This window comes from Strix aluco, chromosome 10, assembly GCF_031877795.1.
Source record: "Strix aluco isolate bStrAlu1 chromosome 10, bStrAlu1.hap1, whole genome shotgun sequence".
Lineage (NCBI taxonomy): Eukaryota > Metazoa > Chordata > Aves > Strigiformes > Strigidae > Strix > Strix aluco.
The window spans coordinates 4858438-4878150 of NC_133940.1; the positions used below are offsets into that span (position 1 = coordinate 4858438).

General features: G+C 51.3%; 2 protein-coding genes across 2 annotated transcripts; both read right to left on the reverse strand.

Annotated features, from left to right (window-relative positions):
- Positions 1 to 1079: 1079 nt before the first annotated feature.
- On the reverse strand, positions 1080 to 2437 carry LOC141927716 (thymosin beta-15A homolog). Its single transcript, XM_074834967.1, has 3 exons — positions 2357 to 2437; positions 1937 to 2041; positions 1080 to 1559 (listed from the first exon to the last, which is right to left on the reverse strand). The coding sequence occupies exons 2-3, from the start codon at positions 2034 to 2036 to the stop codon at positions 1522 to 1524; spliced, it is 138 nt and encodes a 45-aa protein (XP_074691068.1). The 5' UTR covers positions 2037 to 2041; positions 2357 to 2437; the 3' UTR covers positions 1080 to 1521.
- A 4684-nt stretch (positions 2438 to 7121) lies between these two features.
- Positions 7122 to 19672, reverse strand: PRPS1 (phosphoribosyl pyrophosphate synthetase 1). Its single transcript, XM_074835110.1, has 7 exons — positions 19331 to 19672; positions 16382 to 16565; positions 15943 to 16041; positions 13964 to 14088; positions 12095 to 12268; positions 11269 to 11428; positions 7122 to 9186 (listed from the first exon to the last, which is right to left on the reverse strand). The coding sequence occupies exons 1-7, from the start codon at positions 19450 to 19452 to the stop codon at positions 9094 to 9096; spliced, it is 957 nt and encodes a 318-aa protein (XP_074691211.1). The 5' UTR covers positions 19453 to 19672; the 3' UTR covers positions 7122 to 9093.
- Between the last annotated feature and the right edge of the window lie 41 nt (positions 19673 to 19713).

Here is a 19713-nt window from a genome sequence, read left to right on the forward strand (position 1 = left end):
GTAGCAGCAGACCCAGCTGGGCCTCAGCACCTCACTCCCTGGAAAACCCCACGCGCTGCCCCGACAGCACACAAACACCAACCTCCTACCTTCAGCTCTTTCAATTCTGCTTTTGAAGGGGTGAAGGCAGTTGCAACCACACAAGCAGTGTTATTTCCAGCCCCTGGCAGGCAGCGTGGGTGGAGGTGCAAGGCAGATAGGCACTGTGTCCGCACAGGCACAACAGCCCCACGTTTGTTTCCAGTTGACCGGGCTCATTAGGGACTCTGGCCAAAACTGTTGGCAAGTCTGCCTCCACCTCCTCTGTAAACAGCCCCTTCAGTGACCCCGCCGGGCAGGTGGAGGGGAGGAACCCCTGGCAGCACCCAGGAGGCCTCAGCCTAGACCTGGAAGCACGAGCAGACCCCAGCTCCCCCTCCCCGTGCTGGAGGCTGGCTGCAGGACACAGGGATTCCCACTCCCGCAAGGAAGGGCTGGGGTCAGCCTAGAGGGTGCCCGAGGAGTTTACTGCATGAATCCATCCTTACAAGGCTGCAAAAACCTCCTTCAGCCACGGGCAGGGGCAGAGGTTGACTGAAGGTGAAGGGCTGTGCCAGGCAGCGAGGGCAGAGCTCTGCTGAGCACTGGGCGGACAGAGCCAGCCTGGCCACAGCGCCAGCGGGACCCGGGCCAGCACCCAGGTTGCCAGCACAGGCACCTCCAGCGCCGCAGGTGAGGAGCCAGCCCAGCTCAAGCGCTGCTTTAGGCAGGAGACACCGACCTCTCCGAGGCAGGAGGCTCAGCCTTCAGGCGGGCAGGAAGGCCCAGGTTAGCCTCTGCGTGAAGGTGCACCGAGAAACCACTACGGCGGTGGGATCGGTGGTGGAACGCAGCCTCCAGCCCCACACTGGCAACGCTCCCAGCTCCGGGCTCCCCCAGGCCACCAGGAACTAAAGCCCCAGACAAACCCCAAGCTGGACTCGCCCTGCAGGGAACCACCCCCACGTATCCCTCTGAGCACCACCAGAGACCCTCCCACCCCCAGGGCAGGCCAGGCTGCAACCTGAACCTTTGCCAGGGAAGAAGCCACAAGCCATAGGTAAGTCATTACATTTTTTATTTTATAATAAACTTCTCATTTTTCCCCCAAGGAAGACAAAAAACCGTGAGTGAGGATACAGAACACTGTCAGTGAAGAGTATGGGAGAGACAGAGGCCGGGCCAGGCCGGATCCCCACTCCCCCAGGCAGACGGGGCCTGTGTCCGGGGTCTCCGCAGCCCTCGCGCCCCTCCCCGGGCGTTGGAGCGGGGTCAGCACCGTCAGCGGGAGCCGCAGAGCTGGGGCAGGCTCAGGCTGCTGATGTACTGAGGGGGCCACGCTTTGTTGCCCCCCTGGGCCAAAGCTGCCAGCAAGGTGGGACAGTGGGTTAAGTGATGCAGCTGTTTTCTGTACATGTACATGATGTAAATTTAAAAAAAAAAAAATAATTCAAAGCAAAAAAAAAAATCAAATGGTAGCTCTTCCTGTCAGGTCATCTCACTCTAGGAAGACTTCACGCATTCCTTCTCCTGCTCAATAGCTGCAAGAGAACAGAGGTCTGTTAGTGCGGGGGCTTTCTGGGGAACAGCCCCCGGGGAAGGCGCAGAGCGACCCCTCGGCCCCTGGCGCCCCGTTTCACCGCGTGACCCCAGGGGCGCAGACAAGACGCTTCAAGGCGGAGGGCGATGACACCCAGAGGTGACAGCGAGTTGGGCACCTGCCTCCAGCTGTGCCGGGGCACGTCCCGCCCCGAGGCGACAGCCCCCCGCGGGCGGGCACAGCCCGAGGGCCGCACCCCGACCCCTCGCGGGCTGCGGGGTGCTCGGGCTCAGACCCGCCGCCCCGAACGCCTCCATCCGCGCCCGGGGACACCCGGGGGCCGAACCCCGGGGCCCCAGCCCGCCCCTCCCTACTCACTCTCCTTGGAGGGCAGCGTGTTCTTCTCCTCCGTGTTGGTTTTCTTCAGCTTCTTCTTGTCGAATTTCTCCACCTCCGAGAGGTCTGGCTTGTCGCACATTTTGCCTGCGAGACCCGCCCCCCCCCCCCCGAGGTCAGCCGAGGTCCCCGGGGATGGGGATCGGCAGACAAAGGCGGCCCACCCCGGCCCCCCGCCCGGCTCCCGCCGCGGACAATAGCGCAGGGCGGGGCGCGCGCCGCCGCCCCGGGCACCGCACGGCTCCGGGCAGCCCCGCACCGCCCGGGAGCCCGCCCCGGTGCCCGCGCACCGCGGGGAGACCTCCCCGCCCCCGCTGCCCGCCCCTCCCGGGGCTCCCCGCGCCCGGGGCGCCGCTCCCTGCCCCAGCCGCGCCCGGCGGCACAGCCCGCGCCCGCCGGTACCGCTCCGCGCCGCCACTCCGCGCCGCTCCGCTGCCAGGTGAGGCTGGAGCGCGGCAGCGTGGGGCGGCGCCTTATATACCCCGGCCGCCGCCCAGCCCGCGCGCCCATTGGCTGCCCGCCGCCCGCTGAGCCTGCTGGGAAGTGTAGTCCGGCCCCTGGCGGCCGCTGCCGCGCGGGCCCCGGTGGGAACTGCCGCTCCCGACATGCCCCGCGGCGGGGCGAGGGGCGGGGCCGCGGGGATGGGGGGGGAGGGACCGCCGGGAATGGAGGTGGGGGGGGGGGACACACGACACACACCCGCCGGGGATGGAGGCGGGGGGGGGGACACACGACACACACCCGCCGGGGATGGAGGCGGGGGGGGGGGACACACGACACACACCCGCCGGGGATGGAGGCGGGGGGGGGACACACGACACACACCCGCCGGGGATGGAGGCGGGGGGGGGACACACGACACACACCCGCCGGGGATGGAGGCGGGGGGGGGACACACGACACACACCCGCCGGGGATGGGGCGGGGGGGGTCTGAGTGCGTTATCCGCTATGGGAACCCACGGCCACGGCGCTCCATGGCAGATCCGGTCAGTCCAGCAGCAGCACGGCGGGGCAAGAAGCAGAGAACGCTCCGGGGGGGGGCAGCCAGCAGAGGCCTGGGGTGCGTGTGGGAAAAATACCTTCGGGAGGGGGAAAAAGCTGAGTGTAAGCAGAGGCAGCCGGTCTGTTCCCTGCTGGGGTGGGACAAGGATGGGTAGTGGTGGTCCAGGGGCATGCTGGCCACCAGAGTGGGGGGGCGGGGGTGGAGAGCCAGGATGCCTGAGAGGCCTCGCAGTAGGGTCCTGTGGGTGCTGAAGGGCATGAAGAAAAAAAAAAATAAAAATAAGGCATCCTGGCCCCCATGGCAAGCTTGCCAAAGCCATTTTGCAGAGCCCCCGGTGCCCCAGCAGGGTGCTGCAGAGTGCCAGGGTAGCAGTTGCACTGCAGCAGCCCTCACCCCTGCCTCCACCTCCTCCTGCCCCCCCAGCCTCTGGGTTTCGCTCCAGGCTCGTGTTGGAGATTTTGCAGAGAGAATCCCCAGCAAACCTGAAGAAACATTTGTTTTGTTTTTTCCCCAAGAAGGCTGCCATCCTGGGAGGGGGGCTTGGTGTCCTCCAGCACCAGCAGGTCTCGACTGGAGGTGGCCGTCTGCAGCGGGCCCAGGGGACAGAGGCACCTTCCCGCTCCAGCCAGGGGGCTCTGAATTAAAGAAACGCCGTGATTGCTGTACATAGAAAAGGCAAAGGCCAACAGCTAAGGCCAAGTCCTGAGATGGAGTTGCTACTCAGAGAAGTCTGATGGCAAACAGCCCCCAGGGAGGGAGAGGAAGAGGCCAGCCTGCTCCCCCAGCAGCTCTGGTTTGTGCTGCAGCTCCCCAGCAGGGCCAGGGTGGGAGGGTGCCCCATGGCCAGGAGCGGCTTCACGAGCATCCTTCGAACCCACCCTGCAGAGCCAGCACCACGAAAGCCCACCCCAAGCTGAGAAAAGGCTTATTTTTCCTGCACAACCAAAAGCAAACAAAAACCCCACCCAGTTTCAAAATGAAAGCAGGAAATCCTTTTTGCCTTTATGCAAACAGCCAGACAAGTGTTTTACCATGTGTTTACTCTCCAGCTGTGTCTGCCTCCCCCCGCAGCTTCCCCCTCTCTCCCTGCCTGCTCTCCACACGCTTCTCCTTTGTGGATGCTGCAGAGCTTTTGTCCCCAGCAGGCAGCGGGTGCGAAAGGACCTGGTCCCCATCCTCCCCGTGCGCAGCCCCTCTCCAGCACCGCCTGCGCCCACCCCAGCCGAGGTACAGTCCCTGCGCGACGTGTTGCATCTCCTCAACACCGCAGCGCTGGGGAAATGCCGGGCTCTTTGTCTGGGCACACAGCCATCACGGTGGCCGTGCAGGCAGGGGAAGGGGAGCTCCCTCTTCCCTGAGCCAGCTGTGGCCACGCAGGCACCCACCACGCTCTTACAGCCCACCACCGGCGCAGCCCCAAGGCCGACCCTCTGGATTTCCCACAGGCAGGGTGTGCGGCTGCTGCTGGGGAGCTCTGAAAACCCATCTTGCACAAAGAACAAGGAGCCTAGATCCCTGCAAGAGCTTTTCCCCCCCCCCCCCGACAAATTCGCAAAGCCTCCCGTAACCACAGAGCCTGCTTTTCTCATGCATTTTAGTATTTCTGCTTTCAATAATTTATAACAAAAGAACTGAGACATCAACAGATAGGGGAAAAGCAGAAAGAGCCCTGACCTGAAATAGCAAGGAATGCCTGCCAACCATTTTAGATGAGTTTTAAATCTCCCCCAGCACAAGGCTGGCAGGGCTCAGACACAGCCTTGCTGATGGCCATTTCCAGGAACGCTTTATTCTCTTCTGCAGGAAGGAGGAGGCAGGAGGTTTTCTCTATCTGCTCAGAGAGGTTTTTTTTCAGCCTCCTGCCTACTGCCCCTCCTGCCTGCAGGGACAGGCAGGGCACCACGGCAGCCAGGCAGGACCTGAGCCCCCTTCAGCCACTGCTGCCCAGCTGTGAGCCAGTCGCTATTCCACAGGGCCACAGCTTACATTTTCCTGTTCATTTTTAACCCCTGCCACGGCCCTTTTCCTTCCACCGGGGCAGAAGCAGAGCACCCCAGGAAGGCAGCCAGAACTCTGTTGTATCTTACACCCAGGCTCATTCCTCCAGTGGATTTTGCTGCTCCTTGAAGTTCAGAGAAGGGCTGTTACCCCTCACTATTTTCCCACTGCCCAACAGCAGCAAGGCAAGCTGCTGCTTCCTCTGTATCACAGAAACACTGACTCTAGGAGGTGAGAAATCAACTGTACACTAGTAAGGCACAGAGAGAAGCAGCAGGAGGGAGCTACTGGTGAGAGCAGTTCCAGAGGTATCTCATCTTGCTCCAAACAGCAGAGAGTCCTGCTGCCTGCAAGGCACAAACAAGTAAGCCCAGCTTTCACAGTGGCTTAAGGCATTCGACCCTGTGCATTCGCTTCAGCTACCCAGGCCGCTGAGCTGGGCTAAAATGCGGGACTTTTCTGCTGCTTTTACAGCAGGCAGCAGACATGAGACAGCTACTGGCACCAGTAGCAGCATCTGGACACCCGCAGCCACGCTCCAGCCGACTGTGGCACAGCAAGCTGCTGTAGCCATCCTGCTCTTCCAGCTCTCCAACTACAAAAGCACAGCAAGTTGCTCACTTGGGATTTCCTCCTGGGGAAGTAATGACTTGCTTTCTATGGTATTTCTTCAGCAGCTGTGAAGAAAGCCTGAGGACACCACACAATTCCACTCCAGAGCACCCGGAATGCTCCGTACCCACTCCAGCAGCTCTCCAGGACTGGCTGAGAACCACCTCCACTCCACCAGGTAGCTCAAGATAGCACAAGCGCTCCACAGCATGGCTGATGCTGCTGGAGCTGAGCTTGCCTGGGCGAAGGGATGAGCATCCCTGCATCACTCCCAAACCTGGGAGGTCACCAGAGGAACTTGGTGCTCTGCCGTTCACCCCTCAGGGGCTGGTTTCCTCCCAGCCCACACTGCAGTGAAGGGATGCCCTTCCCCTGGCTGCCTGGTACTACATCCATGACTGTCCGGGACAGAGAGAACAGTGCTTTAATTCTACTACACACACATTACAGGCAGCCATACTTGCTCTAATAGCACAACAGTTACTTCTAGTCAGTCACAACCTGCCTACAAATAGGTTCAGTAATTAGAGGGGTTTTTTTTAATTTAGGGAAGAGACTTTGGTAAAGTGTCCAGCCCTTCTGATCTGAAGGAGGTTTCCAGAGCGGAAGAGCTTTACCTCCTCGGGACAGTTCTCATACCTTGTGTGTCACCCATCCTTTCAAGAGCTACAGTGCTGTCATACAGCATTATAAGTCTGTGCCCTCCCCCACTCCAGCCCCCAGGTTTTATTAAAGTTAAGAAAACAGTATCTACACACCAAGAGCAATGGTCACTGTTGTACAAATTTTTGTCTGTAAAGCTCATGTTATGTTTCTTCTCTAAGGAAGGTGAAGTCTGCTACATCCTGACAAGACCCACATCACCCCCCCATTTGAGGAAAAAAATACCCAGTTCACTTATTGACCAGAACTGAAATACATTTTAACAGACGAATGGCAGTACTCATCCTCAGCAGAAGTCTACCTGAGGCCATGGTCATGTTTCAAGCAATGTTCAATCTAGGCCTGGAAGTCTATTGTAAGGCCAAAGACCTTTCTCTAGACCTGCTATCTCATCCTTCTGACTTCATTTATTCTTTCTCAGTCTACAACAAACAATGGGAAAGGATCACAGTTTAGTTAGAACCAGTGCTTCTCGGGACATAATCCTGCTGCCTCTGATCATTTGTGCAAGATACTTAGCAACTCCTCATTCATACCTGCTAAACTATTCAGGTTTTCCCCTACCTGAACATTATGTGAACAGATCTGCTCAGATATATAATTAAACTGTACAAGAGAAACTGCACTACCAACTCTAACAGTTAAGTCCTGGAAATTGGATACAGACAAAAGCCACTACTCACCAAGAGAAGTAGCTTGGTCCCAAGCTTTTTCTTCCATGCCACGTGAGCACAGCCAAGCTGAACCTCAGTCAGCCCTGCTGCAAGAGGGTTAAAACCAGATGACCTTCCAAATAACATTACTCCATGATCTACCTTGTAAGTGACTCAACTCAGAAGATGCACATCACCTTGGTAAGGTTTTTAGAAGCATTTATAGGCAGAGGCCATGGTTTTTAAATAAAAGTTTAATTCCTTCATCAGGTCTTAAGTTTAAACACAAATGCTGCTGAAAATCCTCATGCCGCTGCTCCGATGTCCTGGCTCTTGGCTCTCAGGGCATTGGCAGGGCAGCAGCAGGGGCTCCAATACAGGAGGCAGGAATCAGACTCTTGGGAGAGCTCAGTGCAGGATGCAAAGCAAAGAAGCAAGAGACACACACTTTCCAGACAAACACCAATTCTTATACGAAAAGAAAGAGACCTACACTGTAATAGAAGTGTTAACGTTGCCACAGGACAGGAGTTCTAGAAAGGGAGAGAAGTCTTCAGTAAAAGGCACAGCTAAAGAAGTACTTCCCTAGATCTTAACCAAGTCTTTTTTCAGTTAGTTTCACTTACACCCCAGCCCCCAGCCTCTCAAAGCCATGCTGGTTACTCTAGCAAGTAATTTCAAGTTCCTTCTTTTCCCTTTTTCCCTTCCTCCAGCTCAAAAAACAAATAAAAGAGGAGTGCTTATAAAAACCAGAGCATAAACCAGTTTGGTCTATAATCCCGTAGGAGTCCAGGAGAGACTTAACAGTTTACCTTACGATTGTCTGGTACAGTTATTATGTATTCAAGTTTCAGATGATACTTGTTACATCCAGGAGCCTCAGCCAGCTCTAGTTTTGGTATTTTTCTTTCAGGCACTTTGTTGCCTGTCAGGTTGGTGTTAGATCTACAGTTTTCCCAGTACTATGTATCACCAGCCTCTTCAACCTATTGCCATAAGCAGTCATTAGCAGCATCAAACCCACTCCAAGGGCTTCTTCAGGTTTTGTAGTCCTGCAACCTCCTGTGCTCCTTGGTTTAAGACCTTTAAGACGCTTTCAAGGCAAGGCAGACACTGACCAGGACAAGCAACCAGAATATGTCAGTATCTTACAGGACAACAGGATTGCAAGCAACGAGAGGCTAAGACAGCTGGACACAAAGCTGTTGTGTATCATGTCACCCCAGCGTCTGAGCAGGCACTTGCTAGATGCAACAACCAAGCTACTACAGGATAAAGAGGCTCAGTTTACTAGTACTAGTGTACTGGTAAAAAAAAGGATCAGGGATTTGCACAGCAAGTCAAGGTGCAGCTATAGTACATGGCAGCAGTCCTCTAATCGCTAGCAAGGCTAACACACTAAGCTGTGAAATTGAGGAACTGGTTTCAGCCTACACTAGAAACTAAAACACACAACCACTGAGTCCTCTACATAAGAGGGAGAATGCTTGTCCAGGGTGCACCTTCACCACTAAGTTAACACAGCAAAGGGGTACTGCACAGACTATGCTCTCACCTTCACTTTGCTGTGTAGCATGCTAAAGGACATTTAATTTCATCAGTCATTAAGATGAATTCAAGTTTGCAAGCTACACTGATCTCCTCTGATGGGAGGAAGCTGTAGCAGAACCACCTCCCAGCCAGGGCTTCACCGAGGGTCAAGCTTGGCCAAGATACAAGCCTTTCCCATCGCTCTTCAGGGGCTTCTGTCAGGTATAGAGTGGTAAGACAGCCAGCAATCTCTCAGGCTCTTGCTGCAGATCCAGAACAACACGTCCTAGGGAGCTCTACTTCCCAAACAATTTAGGGTGCACATGCCAAATCATCTAACCCTGCCCACAGACAATCCCTCTCCCACCCCCCCACCCCCCATCAAAATAATTGTGGCAGTTTGCCATGTGTCAGTCCCGCTCTCCACAGATCGGCAGAGCTGAGTCAATACTACTGATGAGCCCCAATGCACAGGGTTGCTGGTGGAGTTGGAGTGTTACAGAGATGAACTTCCCCCGCCAGCCTCCCAGTGCTGGGATTAGAGACAGTAAGCCTGACTTAAGCAGGAGGAGCTGTGGAGAACTGCACTGGAACAAGCAGAGTCTTCTACTGAACTTTACAACAAGCTGAACAACTTTTGGTTTTAAAAAAAGCCATACAAGCAGCAGCTGGCATCTGTTATAAAGGGACATGGCTGAATAGGTAGGAGACAGATTCCCCATTATGAGTCCTCCTGATGGCCTCTGCAAGGATCATTGAGATGTCGATCACCTGGAGGGGAAGAAAGATGCATCAGCGTCACTGAGAAAAGATATCAAGCCTGGAGGAACAGATGATAAGCTGGGAAGAACTTAAAGGGTAAACTCACCACCCAAATTTATAACATGCCAAATGCAGACAAATGACTTCTACACAGGACTCGGATTTAATTACTTATAATTCTGAAGATATTCTACATATAGCACTACAGGAATTATTTCACTGTTGATCTTTGTCAGGATGACAGTCATCTTTCTTTGCTGAGACTCCCTCAGCTCAGACTGTTTACCCTAGCAGTATCTTATTCACTTTGTGTAGGTTGCAGAGAAGTTAGGGGAGTCTAAATCAAGATCAGATCACCTCCCTTGAGTCATGAGGCTTTACCATCCCTGCCAGCAGTCTAATAAAGATGAAGCTACGGTGCTGCAGCTCAGCAGGAGTCACTGTGCTGGCTCCACCTGGTGGGGTAAGCCACTTAACAGGAGGGGGGGAAAAAAAAAAAAAAAAAAAAAAAAAAATCAAGCCTCAGTAAAACTGTAGCTCTGAATCCCAGGAGCTAGAGCATTTTGATATATGCCGTCTCAGTAAGAAGCACCATGTTCATGGGGCATTAAGAAAACGAAGTGAAATCCAAATTTAACATTTTTTTTTCTTCTGGGTAGTTTGCCTCCTAAGGAAAGAAAAACAACTTAGGAGCTGCAGAGCAGACAGAGTATGAGACTTACAAACCCTTTAGTTCTGTATTTCTCAACACTGAACATCAGATGTTAGTGTAAAAGAGTGAGGTGTTAAGTGAGAGCCCGAAAAACTACTCCACTGCAATCTCTGGCTACAGCTATTTACATACTGATTACCAGTGTAACATTTTGTAGTGTGGAGCTTGGAAAGAAGCTGGAAGCATCAGACACCTTTTAGATGCACTCAGTTGCAGGAATATCATCCAGAAGTTAGCTTTAAAAAAACGCAACCCAATAGCGTTTGCAATCAGCTTAAAACTTACTTCCAAAAGCAGCTTAAAATTCACTGCAGCTTCAACCAGTTGAACTTCCTTTTCACCAGAACCCCAGTACTGGGAAACCTGCTACACTTACACCACAGCACTAGCTGAGTCTTACAGTGCCATTCACTTTCCAGAACTTCTCCAACTGCCTGTGTCATACACCTGTGCTGTGAAGCTAGTATTTAGGATGCCCTTGGCAGTGTGTATGCTGTAGCAGTACATGAAGCTTCTGATGGACCTGTTATGCCTGAATGCTCAGGTAAAGCTGCAACTTTCAGCTGTCCATTAACAGAGGAAATCCTCAAGCTCTGCCTAGCTCAAGTTGTACAGCCAGTTTTTTTTCTTCCAGGAAAGTCATCCTCAGCTTGGGAAACAAAACGTCACAGTACTTTTCCCAAATGGAAAAACCAAGACAGAGCGAGCATGAAGAGATCAGCTTTTAGCTGTCACGTGGACAGCAAAGTGTTTTTGTTTATATTTGGCAAGTATCTGAACATGGTGCTGTGGAGCTGTGTCAACTGCTCTTTGTCAAACCAGCAAGACATGTCCATGGGACAAGACTGCACTCCCTCTGCAGCTCACCTGCACTGCTATTATGACCAGATATGAAGCGTTCACCTTCACCAGACCAGGCCTGCTTTGCTTCACAGAAGGAGGGGACACTCTGCCTCAAGGGCTGGGCATTAGGTGATAGATACACAACTGAAGCTGGCATTACCAACTTCAGAATTCCCACCTACTTCTGCCTCAGTATTACACGCCATCAGCATATTGCTCCTCCAAAGTGTAGGCACAACTGCTTGCTTACATCATGGCCCCACTAGGTCAGTGATCTGATCTAAGTAAAACAAGCCCTGAAAAAAGTTTACTGAAATTAACTAAGGTGAGCTAGATTAGAAGCTGCATTTTATCAGTGTAACAGGTCTGCTCTCCCACAGCGATAGGAACAAGAGAACTAGTCAACACCACCGGTGATTCCAGTACCCATTAAACTGCTGTAAGCACTAGACAGTATTATGGGGTTTTCCCACCAACAGAAGGACAGACAAGTGCTGCTGCCCCCAGGAGTGACAGAAGGGAAAGTAGATGCTCACCTGGATTTTAGGGCACTGCTTCATCTTGTCCTCCTGGGGTATTGTGTTTGTGACTACAACTGCCTCAAAACAGGCATTGTTGATCCGAGAAATTGCTGGCCCAGAAAAGATCCCGTGAGTTAAGATGGCATAAACTTTGGTGGCTCCAGCTGACACAAGCCTACAAGGGGGGAGAATGGAGAAGGATGAGAAATTCTTAGCAAGTATTAAAGTGATGTTAATGCAGGGCACATGGTACGCATGAAAGGAGACAATACCATATGCTTAGGGGACAGGCTACCTTTGATCCCCCCTTCCAGTCCACTATGATTTGGGAGAAGAAAAGAGTTTAACAAGTACCATTAAATCCGCCACAGGCAAAGCATACATTGAAAAAAAATATTGTTCTTAGCCCTGGGACATTTGGATTAGATAATACAAATCGCCTTCTGTGACTTCTGCCAACACAAAGTGGCAGATATTTAACACTGAGTGTTGCGTATGCTGGCGTTTCTAGTGTAGAAGGCTTGAAAGATATCAAAGCTTGAAAAGTTTATTTTAATAGAAATTCAGATGTATGACCAGACAGCATAGTCAGTGATGGTCTAATGGAAGATATACTTTCAACACAAGTATTTTTCAGACACACACTACAGTCTTCTAGCTATTCCCACTGTGAGAACTTTAACTAGGCTTTTTACTTATTTTATATGACACAAGATAAATAATCAAGAAACTCTATGTTACTTTGTGAAACCTGACATGCAAATCATCTGATTAACTCGTTACACAGTGTTCACTAACAGTAGGTTTCTGATTTAGGAAAGAATCAGTCAGCCCTACTCACTTGTCCGCAGCATGACAGATGGTACCACATGTGTCTGCCATGTCATCTACCAGAATGGCCACTCTGTCCTTCACATCACCCACCAGCACCATGCGATCCACTTCGTTGGCCTTCTTGCGCTCTTTATGAATGAGGGCGAAGTCTACATTCAATCGATCTGCAATGGAGGTCACCCTGAAGAGAGAACAGTTTCCAAACAACTCTTAACTCCACACAGCAGCTTCAATCAAATCTCTTAAAACCATTAAGTGCAAACTGCCGCTGCAGTAAGAGAAGCTGTCACTACATCTGTTACTGCTCCCAAGCAATTAATAGAAGACACTCTGCTACCTTAGTTTCCCTTCAAGCACTTAAACTGCAATCTCTGATCTAATCTCTCCTGATGACAGCAATTAGATTAAGATAAAACAGTCTTTCATCCTGACTGCTGTAAATTAATTTGTACTTAAGCTCAAAACAAACCTTAACCAGCAAGTTTGGCAAACTTCAAGTGGGAAGTTGTAATCTTTCTAACACTACACTGGAAAGGCTTAAGTTGTGCTACAATAGGAATCTACCTGAACTCATATAAACATTCCATTGTACAAGTGCTGGCACAATGACCATGGCAGGAGTACACATCCAAGAAATGCAAGTCCACCACCTCACATTTACCTTGGTTAAAGTGACCACAGAACCACCTTACTAGGGGGACCTAAACTTGCATTAAGAGTGAGAAGGAGCAAAATACACATGCCCCTAAAATTCTGCACTTGAGATGAGTAGGCTCCTAGCCTCCTAGCATCACCTTGGGGATCCTACACAAGATTGTTAAACTCATCTGTTTACTGAAGTATTTCGTTCTGCGGTATCTCCATAAAATACTGCACCAGTTGAGATCAACACATTTCAGTATTAAGTGGCTTTTGAAGATTTTTTTTTTCAGGAGTCAGATCATAGCTAGCTGCCTTGGCATTTCGTATACTGCATTATGCAACAAGCTACAGAAGTACCTGAATGTACAAAAGGTCTTGTCCAACAAAGCTACAGGAAGACATGCAGTGACCTACAGCAGTAATATCTCTTGACTGTTTCTCACAGATTGCTTAGGCACTCTAAAGTATGTGAATCAGGTCAGCACACCCCAACATTCTGGTCTGACAGTCCTGGATTAAAGAATACATCTGCCTCCCTTTGCTGTTCACATGTAGCCCTTCTACAGAAGCATCAAGGAACAGCCTGGTTTCCCCTAATAAGCACCTGAGAACATTCTGAACTACCCACAAACTGGCATGTTTATCTGCAGAAAGATGGGAGATTGTCAGACTATCAAAGTGGAAATGTGCTATAACATATGCTGCTGCGTTTTGGAAAGGAACCATCTATCTTCCTTGCTCTCAGGGAAGAGGAAGAGTAGCAGCAGGCTTAAGTCCCAGCTAGGCATTCAAATCAAGAGTAATAAAATAAGAAAATGCATCAATAGACTAACCCTAATACTGCAAAGAAAACAGTCTGGATAAAAATGTATCACTAACCAGCAGTGGTAACCTTGTCTCGGCATAAGGGTACAACCTGCATGATTCCCTCCCTCAGCCTGTGTAATCACCCTTCTACAAAAAGTTGTTCTAGTCCAAGGGATGTAGTAATTGTGCAATTCCTACCTATGCAGCTGTGGCTCCAGAAGCTATTTAATCCTCCACGTAGCCCAAGAAACCTTCTAAACATTCCCTAGGAAGAATACCTGACCACTCTTCACTAAGTGCCACAGACTGCCTTACAGAAGGCAGGCTGGCAGGGGGAACGTGTGTCTTAAGAATAAGGTCACAAGCAGTCTCAGGAATTCAAGTAGCTGTAGAAGCACCACCTCAAGCTAGCTGTCTGACAGCTTACCTCTTGGCTCCACCAGCATCTGGTGAAACAATGGTGCAGTTCTTCCACTCTGCAATATTCTCTTTGATCCATTTCAGTACGGCAGGCTCAGCATATAAGTTATCAACAGGGATATCAAAAAAACCCTGCAAGGAAGACGACAGGAACAGATGTAGCTGAAGGTCACATTCCAAGAACAGTTGGAAGAAGCCTTCTATATGATCAGGCATGCAGCCACCGCCTTTCCACAGCTTTCAGCTTTCCTTTCTACTTTCCTTAATGCAAGGGCAGTAGCCTTTGGGATACACAGAATAGTAACGTAAGAAGTCTCCAGAGTCAGAAATAGTTTAGTACCATAAGTAACACTTCACATCTGACACCTTCACAACATGGAACTAGTTCTATCCTAAGGGGGTGCAGAAAACCAACATCAAACACTCATTTTCAAAGCAGCTACCTGCCCGTTTACATAGCCAATCTTTAAAGCTCATTACCTACACTGTTTGCATCTACAGGAAACCTATGAAAAAGGCCTGAATAACATTTGTTTTTAAACTAATGCAGCTGGTTCCACAGCTTTACACTGACCCAGCAGATTCCTCCAGGTAAACCTCAACAACCACTAAAAGCCAGAAGTTAATTCTGGTTGGGCAGTAATACACAGGAGAGTGGGGGCAACTACTCTAGAGGAATGTTTCAAAGTATAGGGGTGGCAGATCCTTCCCACCATCGTTCCTTCTGCACTCAGCAACCCAGCAACTACAAGAGCCAGGCTGAAACCAGCCAGGTGCTGGAAGCTTATATACACAAGTCCAACTATTCAGTTGAATCTCACCATTGCTGTTGGTGAAGGGTCAACCCTACGGCACATCACAACTTCAAGCCTCTTAGGGAAGAGATATACCCCTTGGGCTCTGTTCTTTTATTTCGTGATCTTTCCGAAAGTCTTCTCAGCTGTGCCCCCCTAGATTTTGTCCATCCGAGAAAGTATTTTTGGGCGAATTAAACTGGAAGAAATTATATGGAAGTGTGAATGGCTGCATTTTCAACTGTTAAAATGACAGCCAACCCACCTACTTCACCAGGCAGTAGGTATCTTACCCTTCAAATTCAAAGTGCTTGCAGCAATACAACAGACAACCTCCCCTCTGCCACACTCCTCTCAGTTGCACTGAATTGGGTTTCTTGATCTCAGAACACTTGCTCAAGGTGAAAAGAAACAAGACTAATCATTTAACAGCTTTCTGTCCCTCCTCTCCCTGGTATACACTCTTGCCACTTCTCTTACACTGCTCTGGTCAAGATGTTTTGTGAGACTAATCTGTTCAGTAAGACAGCAAAACCCAAGAATAACTTTCAATTCACCAGCAGCCTGGGAGAGAACCAAAGCCAACTTATGTGGAAGGGTGGTACCAAATTGTAAATGAAAACGAGAAAACGAGTGGGATTGCCCATCTTGTCTGCAGCAAGCTATCACTGAGCACAGATCACTGTCCTGGCAGCTGAACCCACACAAGCAGCTGTGCTGCTACATCTGGAGGCAGAGCTAACCTCAGGGCAGCAGGATTATCAGCCACTGTGTCAAACAGAGCACTGCTCTCTTCTCCCTGACAATTCAGTAAATATCAGAAAGCTGTACTCAATATTTAAGAACACTCTTGATAAAGCCATTCTCCATCTCAAATTCCTCAAAGGACCAGTTAGGAACACACAGTGTCACTGTGTGGCAATAAAGTTGCACGGATCATTTACTAGTCCAACATTCATTTACACAGGACTCCGTGTGCTTAGTCTGACCAAGAACAGCTATAATTTCATTTACAGATAAACCTGTTACCCATCTCCCCATCCTCTTCTGACTGATTCTACAAGTCCCTTGTACTCCCACGTTCCCAAGCCCTGATCACTGCTGTGTCTGAAAAAAGCAGATCACTGGAAAGCCCGCAAGGCAGTGAAGAGGCCCAGATGGGAGCAGGTACTTCCCCAGTTTTAGCTCCTACCTGAATCTGAGATGCATGCAGGTCCATGGTGATTATATGATCTGCACCTGCCACAGACAGCATGTTTGCAACCAGCTTGGCAGAGATTGGAGCTCGACTCTAGTACAGGAAAAAACAGTATTTAAGACAAGTTCAACTCCTTCATCAAGATGTCAGTCTTCCACTTCTAGGCAATGATTCACAAGCAGTTACTAAAAGGAGTACTCATTAACATTGCATCTTTTCATCAGCTGGTGATTACAGCTTGGTGTATTTTCAGGAAGAACTAGATCTTTATGAAAAGATGAATATGCAGTCCAATGCCCTGAGGTTTAAAGAAATTAAAATAAGTTTTATCTCCTTCTCTACATATTCAACTTCATCTAATCCCTGTCCAGCAGTCAGGACTTTCAAGGTGCGCATTCACCTTCCCAGCAGAAACCTTTACCACATCCCTTACCTTGTCCTTTTTGTCCTGCCGAGCATAGGGGAAGCAGGGTATGACAGCTGTGACTCTGCTGGCTGAGGCAATCTTACAGGCATTAATCATGATAAGGAGCTCCATCAGATTGTCATTGATTTCACCACAGCCACTCTGCACAATGTAGACATCCTCCCCACGTACACTTTCACCTATTTCCACACTGGGAACACAGGAGGAAAGGAGAGTTGTATCCAAATACAAATTTAAATGCAGCCATTACATATGCCTGCAGAGCAACCAAGGGATTGCATTCCCAAGGGCCTGTGGGTGACAGTGTCCTATAATCAAGGGTGTTGAGCTGGCACACTGTTGCTTATTTGCTCAGTCACTATTTTACATCGCTCACTGATCAAATTTAATGGTTCTGTCAGTAAGGCTCAACGCATTCAGCGTGTATTCTCGATTTCAACCCAAGCTGAGCACGATAACATCCCACAACAGGCCTTGTTCCCCCTGAATCAGAAGTACAACCCCTCAGCTAAAAGCAGCAGTGTACAAAGGAAGCCGAGCCAAACTTCCACCAGAAGCTATGCTGCAGCTGGTTATTTAGAGTCATAACAGCTATTCACTGGCTTGAACAGAGAAGCCCTCCAGCATTTCACTTCGGAAAGGCTTTTGGGGTTAATTTCCTCCTGGATGTAATGCACACTAATCCCTGCTGATGAAGAGACTGAACACAAGCCAAAGGTCCTGTTTGCCAGCAACAAACTGCCAGCTTCAGCACATGTACCAAGACACCTGCACCAGAGGCAGAGTTGGAAAGAAGGCAGTAGTCTTAGGTTTGAGGTTTCACACAGAGCAACGCTGCCTAAGGTCTTTTGTAGGAACGGATTAACTACTAAGTACTTCCAACATTTCAGTTTAGAGAAGTCTGCCACAGATTTGGAAGGAACCAGAAGTCAGTCTATGAGGACAACACTCTTCCACAGTTTCCTTCTTCTTGCACTGGAGACACTCACCCACTCTGCAGACTGCTGCCACAAACTCTAACAACAAGTAGAAAGACAAGCAATCATCCAACCCACTCCTAATGGCTCCATTTACAGAGCACCTTAGGGTAGATTTCTAATTTTAATATTTCATTCTCTGATCTTCCTCCCCTCTTCTTCAACATGTTTTTGATGACCGCTAGGTACAGTCTTACTGCTCAACATCCATCAGCAAACTGCTGTCAGCTTCACTGCACACTGACTTACAGCATACACCAATCTCTCATGAAGGATTTCAGCCAGCATGAGAACTTTTTGCTAGGTGTCTGAACTCACAGTAGTTAGCATACAAGTGTCATCTCCAGCTGTACTAACTAACAGTCTAATACTAGGCTGATGCAAGACATATTTTGTACAAAAGGATGAATTACCTATGCTGTTAATCTTACTTTTTCTGGGAAGCATCTGCTCTCAGTTTATTAGGGTAAAGAAGATGTCTATTAGGTCTTAAAGTCACATTACCTGTTGACATAAGAACCTGCTGGCTAGCCAACTGGATGGATAAGAGCAGTTAAACAGCAATGAGAACAGTGCTATGGCAACAGCTGTAAATCAAACAGATTCTTTTTACAACTCTCCTCTACAACACTTTGTACTACCTCTTAAGTTTTCAGTTACAATCAATACCCATGCAATACAAACATAATATTCAAAGTCACGTGTACATCCTGGATTTTCCTGGAAAAAATCACTGTCACCAGATGACAGGAGTGGGTTGGAGCAATCATTCAAGGTTCTTTGTATTATACTGTGTGGTGTATACATGCTTAGTGTACTCCTCTAAGGCAAGCTTTAAGAGCTCTGAGGAATTTCTAACCTCTCCTTCCTTTTAGCTTCTTCAAGTAGGATGGCAGCAAGACTTATAAAGCACAGAGACAGAAAACAAGACAAATCTTAGGTGTTAGAGCTTGGTAGGGAACACAGACTGCAACTGCATCACTGCAAGGTGGTGTCAGCCTCTGGTCTTTCCTGAGTAATTTTATCTATGCCATTAAGACTCTGATGCTCTTCAGGGTAGTTTAAAGGCACCAGCTACACCCTAAGCACTGTCAAGCCTCAAGTCATCACAGTCTAGACCAAGCATGGAAGAGGCTAATCCATGGGGGTGATGCCCCGGGAGGTGCATTCCCATCAGCAGCTCCTCGCTTTTTTTGGGGGGGGGTGGGGGGGCGGCGCCGCTCCAACCTGTGCCCTAGCGGCAGGGTAACACAAACCCTCTCCTCCACGTGTGGGAGCCCCGCAGCCCCGGGCGCGGTGAAGCCATACTAACGGCCCGTCGGAGGCACAGCCCGCGTGGGAGACAGGCGCCTTTCCGCGGAGGCCGCTAGAGGCATTGCCGGGGCCGTGCGGCCGCCCGGGCCGTGGCTCACGGCCGCCGGGAGCTCCCCGGAGAGCACCGCAACTCCGGCCGCCCCCCATCCGAAAGGCCACCCCCCCCCGGGGCGTCACGCGTTACCGGGCCGGCTGTTTACGCTCCCTCTCACCCCGCACTCGGTAAACCCCGGCCCGGCGCCCAGCGGCACCATCACCGCGCTGGCCGCACGTTAAGGGGCTCCGGGCAGGGAGCTGCTCAAGCGGAGGCAGCGGCGCTGCACGGCGGCCCCCTGGCTGAAGGGCGCCCACGGGAGACCGGGCCCCGGCCGCAGCCCTGCCCGGGGGCTGCGAAACGACCGGCCGCAGTGGAGGGGCGGGACGCGCTGGACACCCCCTGCCCGGCAGGGCCCAGGCCAGGAGTGCCGGCGCCCAGCGGAGGTCTCCGAGCGCGGCCCAGCTCGAGCCGCCGCTCCCTCCCCCGGGCTTGAACCGGGCCGCAGGGCCCACCCCGCGCCCCGCACTACAAGTCCCAGCAGCCCCTGCGCGGCGGCCGCGCGGAGCCCAGCGCCACAGCGCCCCGCGGCCCGCCGGGAGCTGTAGTGCGGCCCCGGCCCCGCCTCACCATGTCTCCTGGTTGCTGAACTTCTTCGTGACCACCTTGCCCAGCTCCAGGCCGAGGCGGTCGGCGATCTTCTGGGACAGGTCCTGGTGCGAGCTCCCGCTGAAGATCTTGATGTTGGGCATGATGGCGGCGCTCCCCTCCTCCTCCTCGCTCCGCCTCGCAGCGCGACCGGCTGCCGCGCGGGGACCCGCCCGCCTCCTGCGCGGGGACGCGGCACAGCGAGCGCGAGCCACGCCGACCCGCCCCTACTCCGCCATCTTACCCCTTCCCGCCCGCCGCGCGGGCCCTTTATAGGCTTCTCGCGCCCACGGACACGCCTCTTGGCGCTTCCCATTGGCTCCGTGGCGGCCGGGGGCGGGGCCCTGCCCGCCCCCCAATGGCGC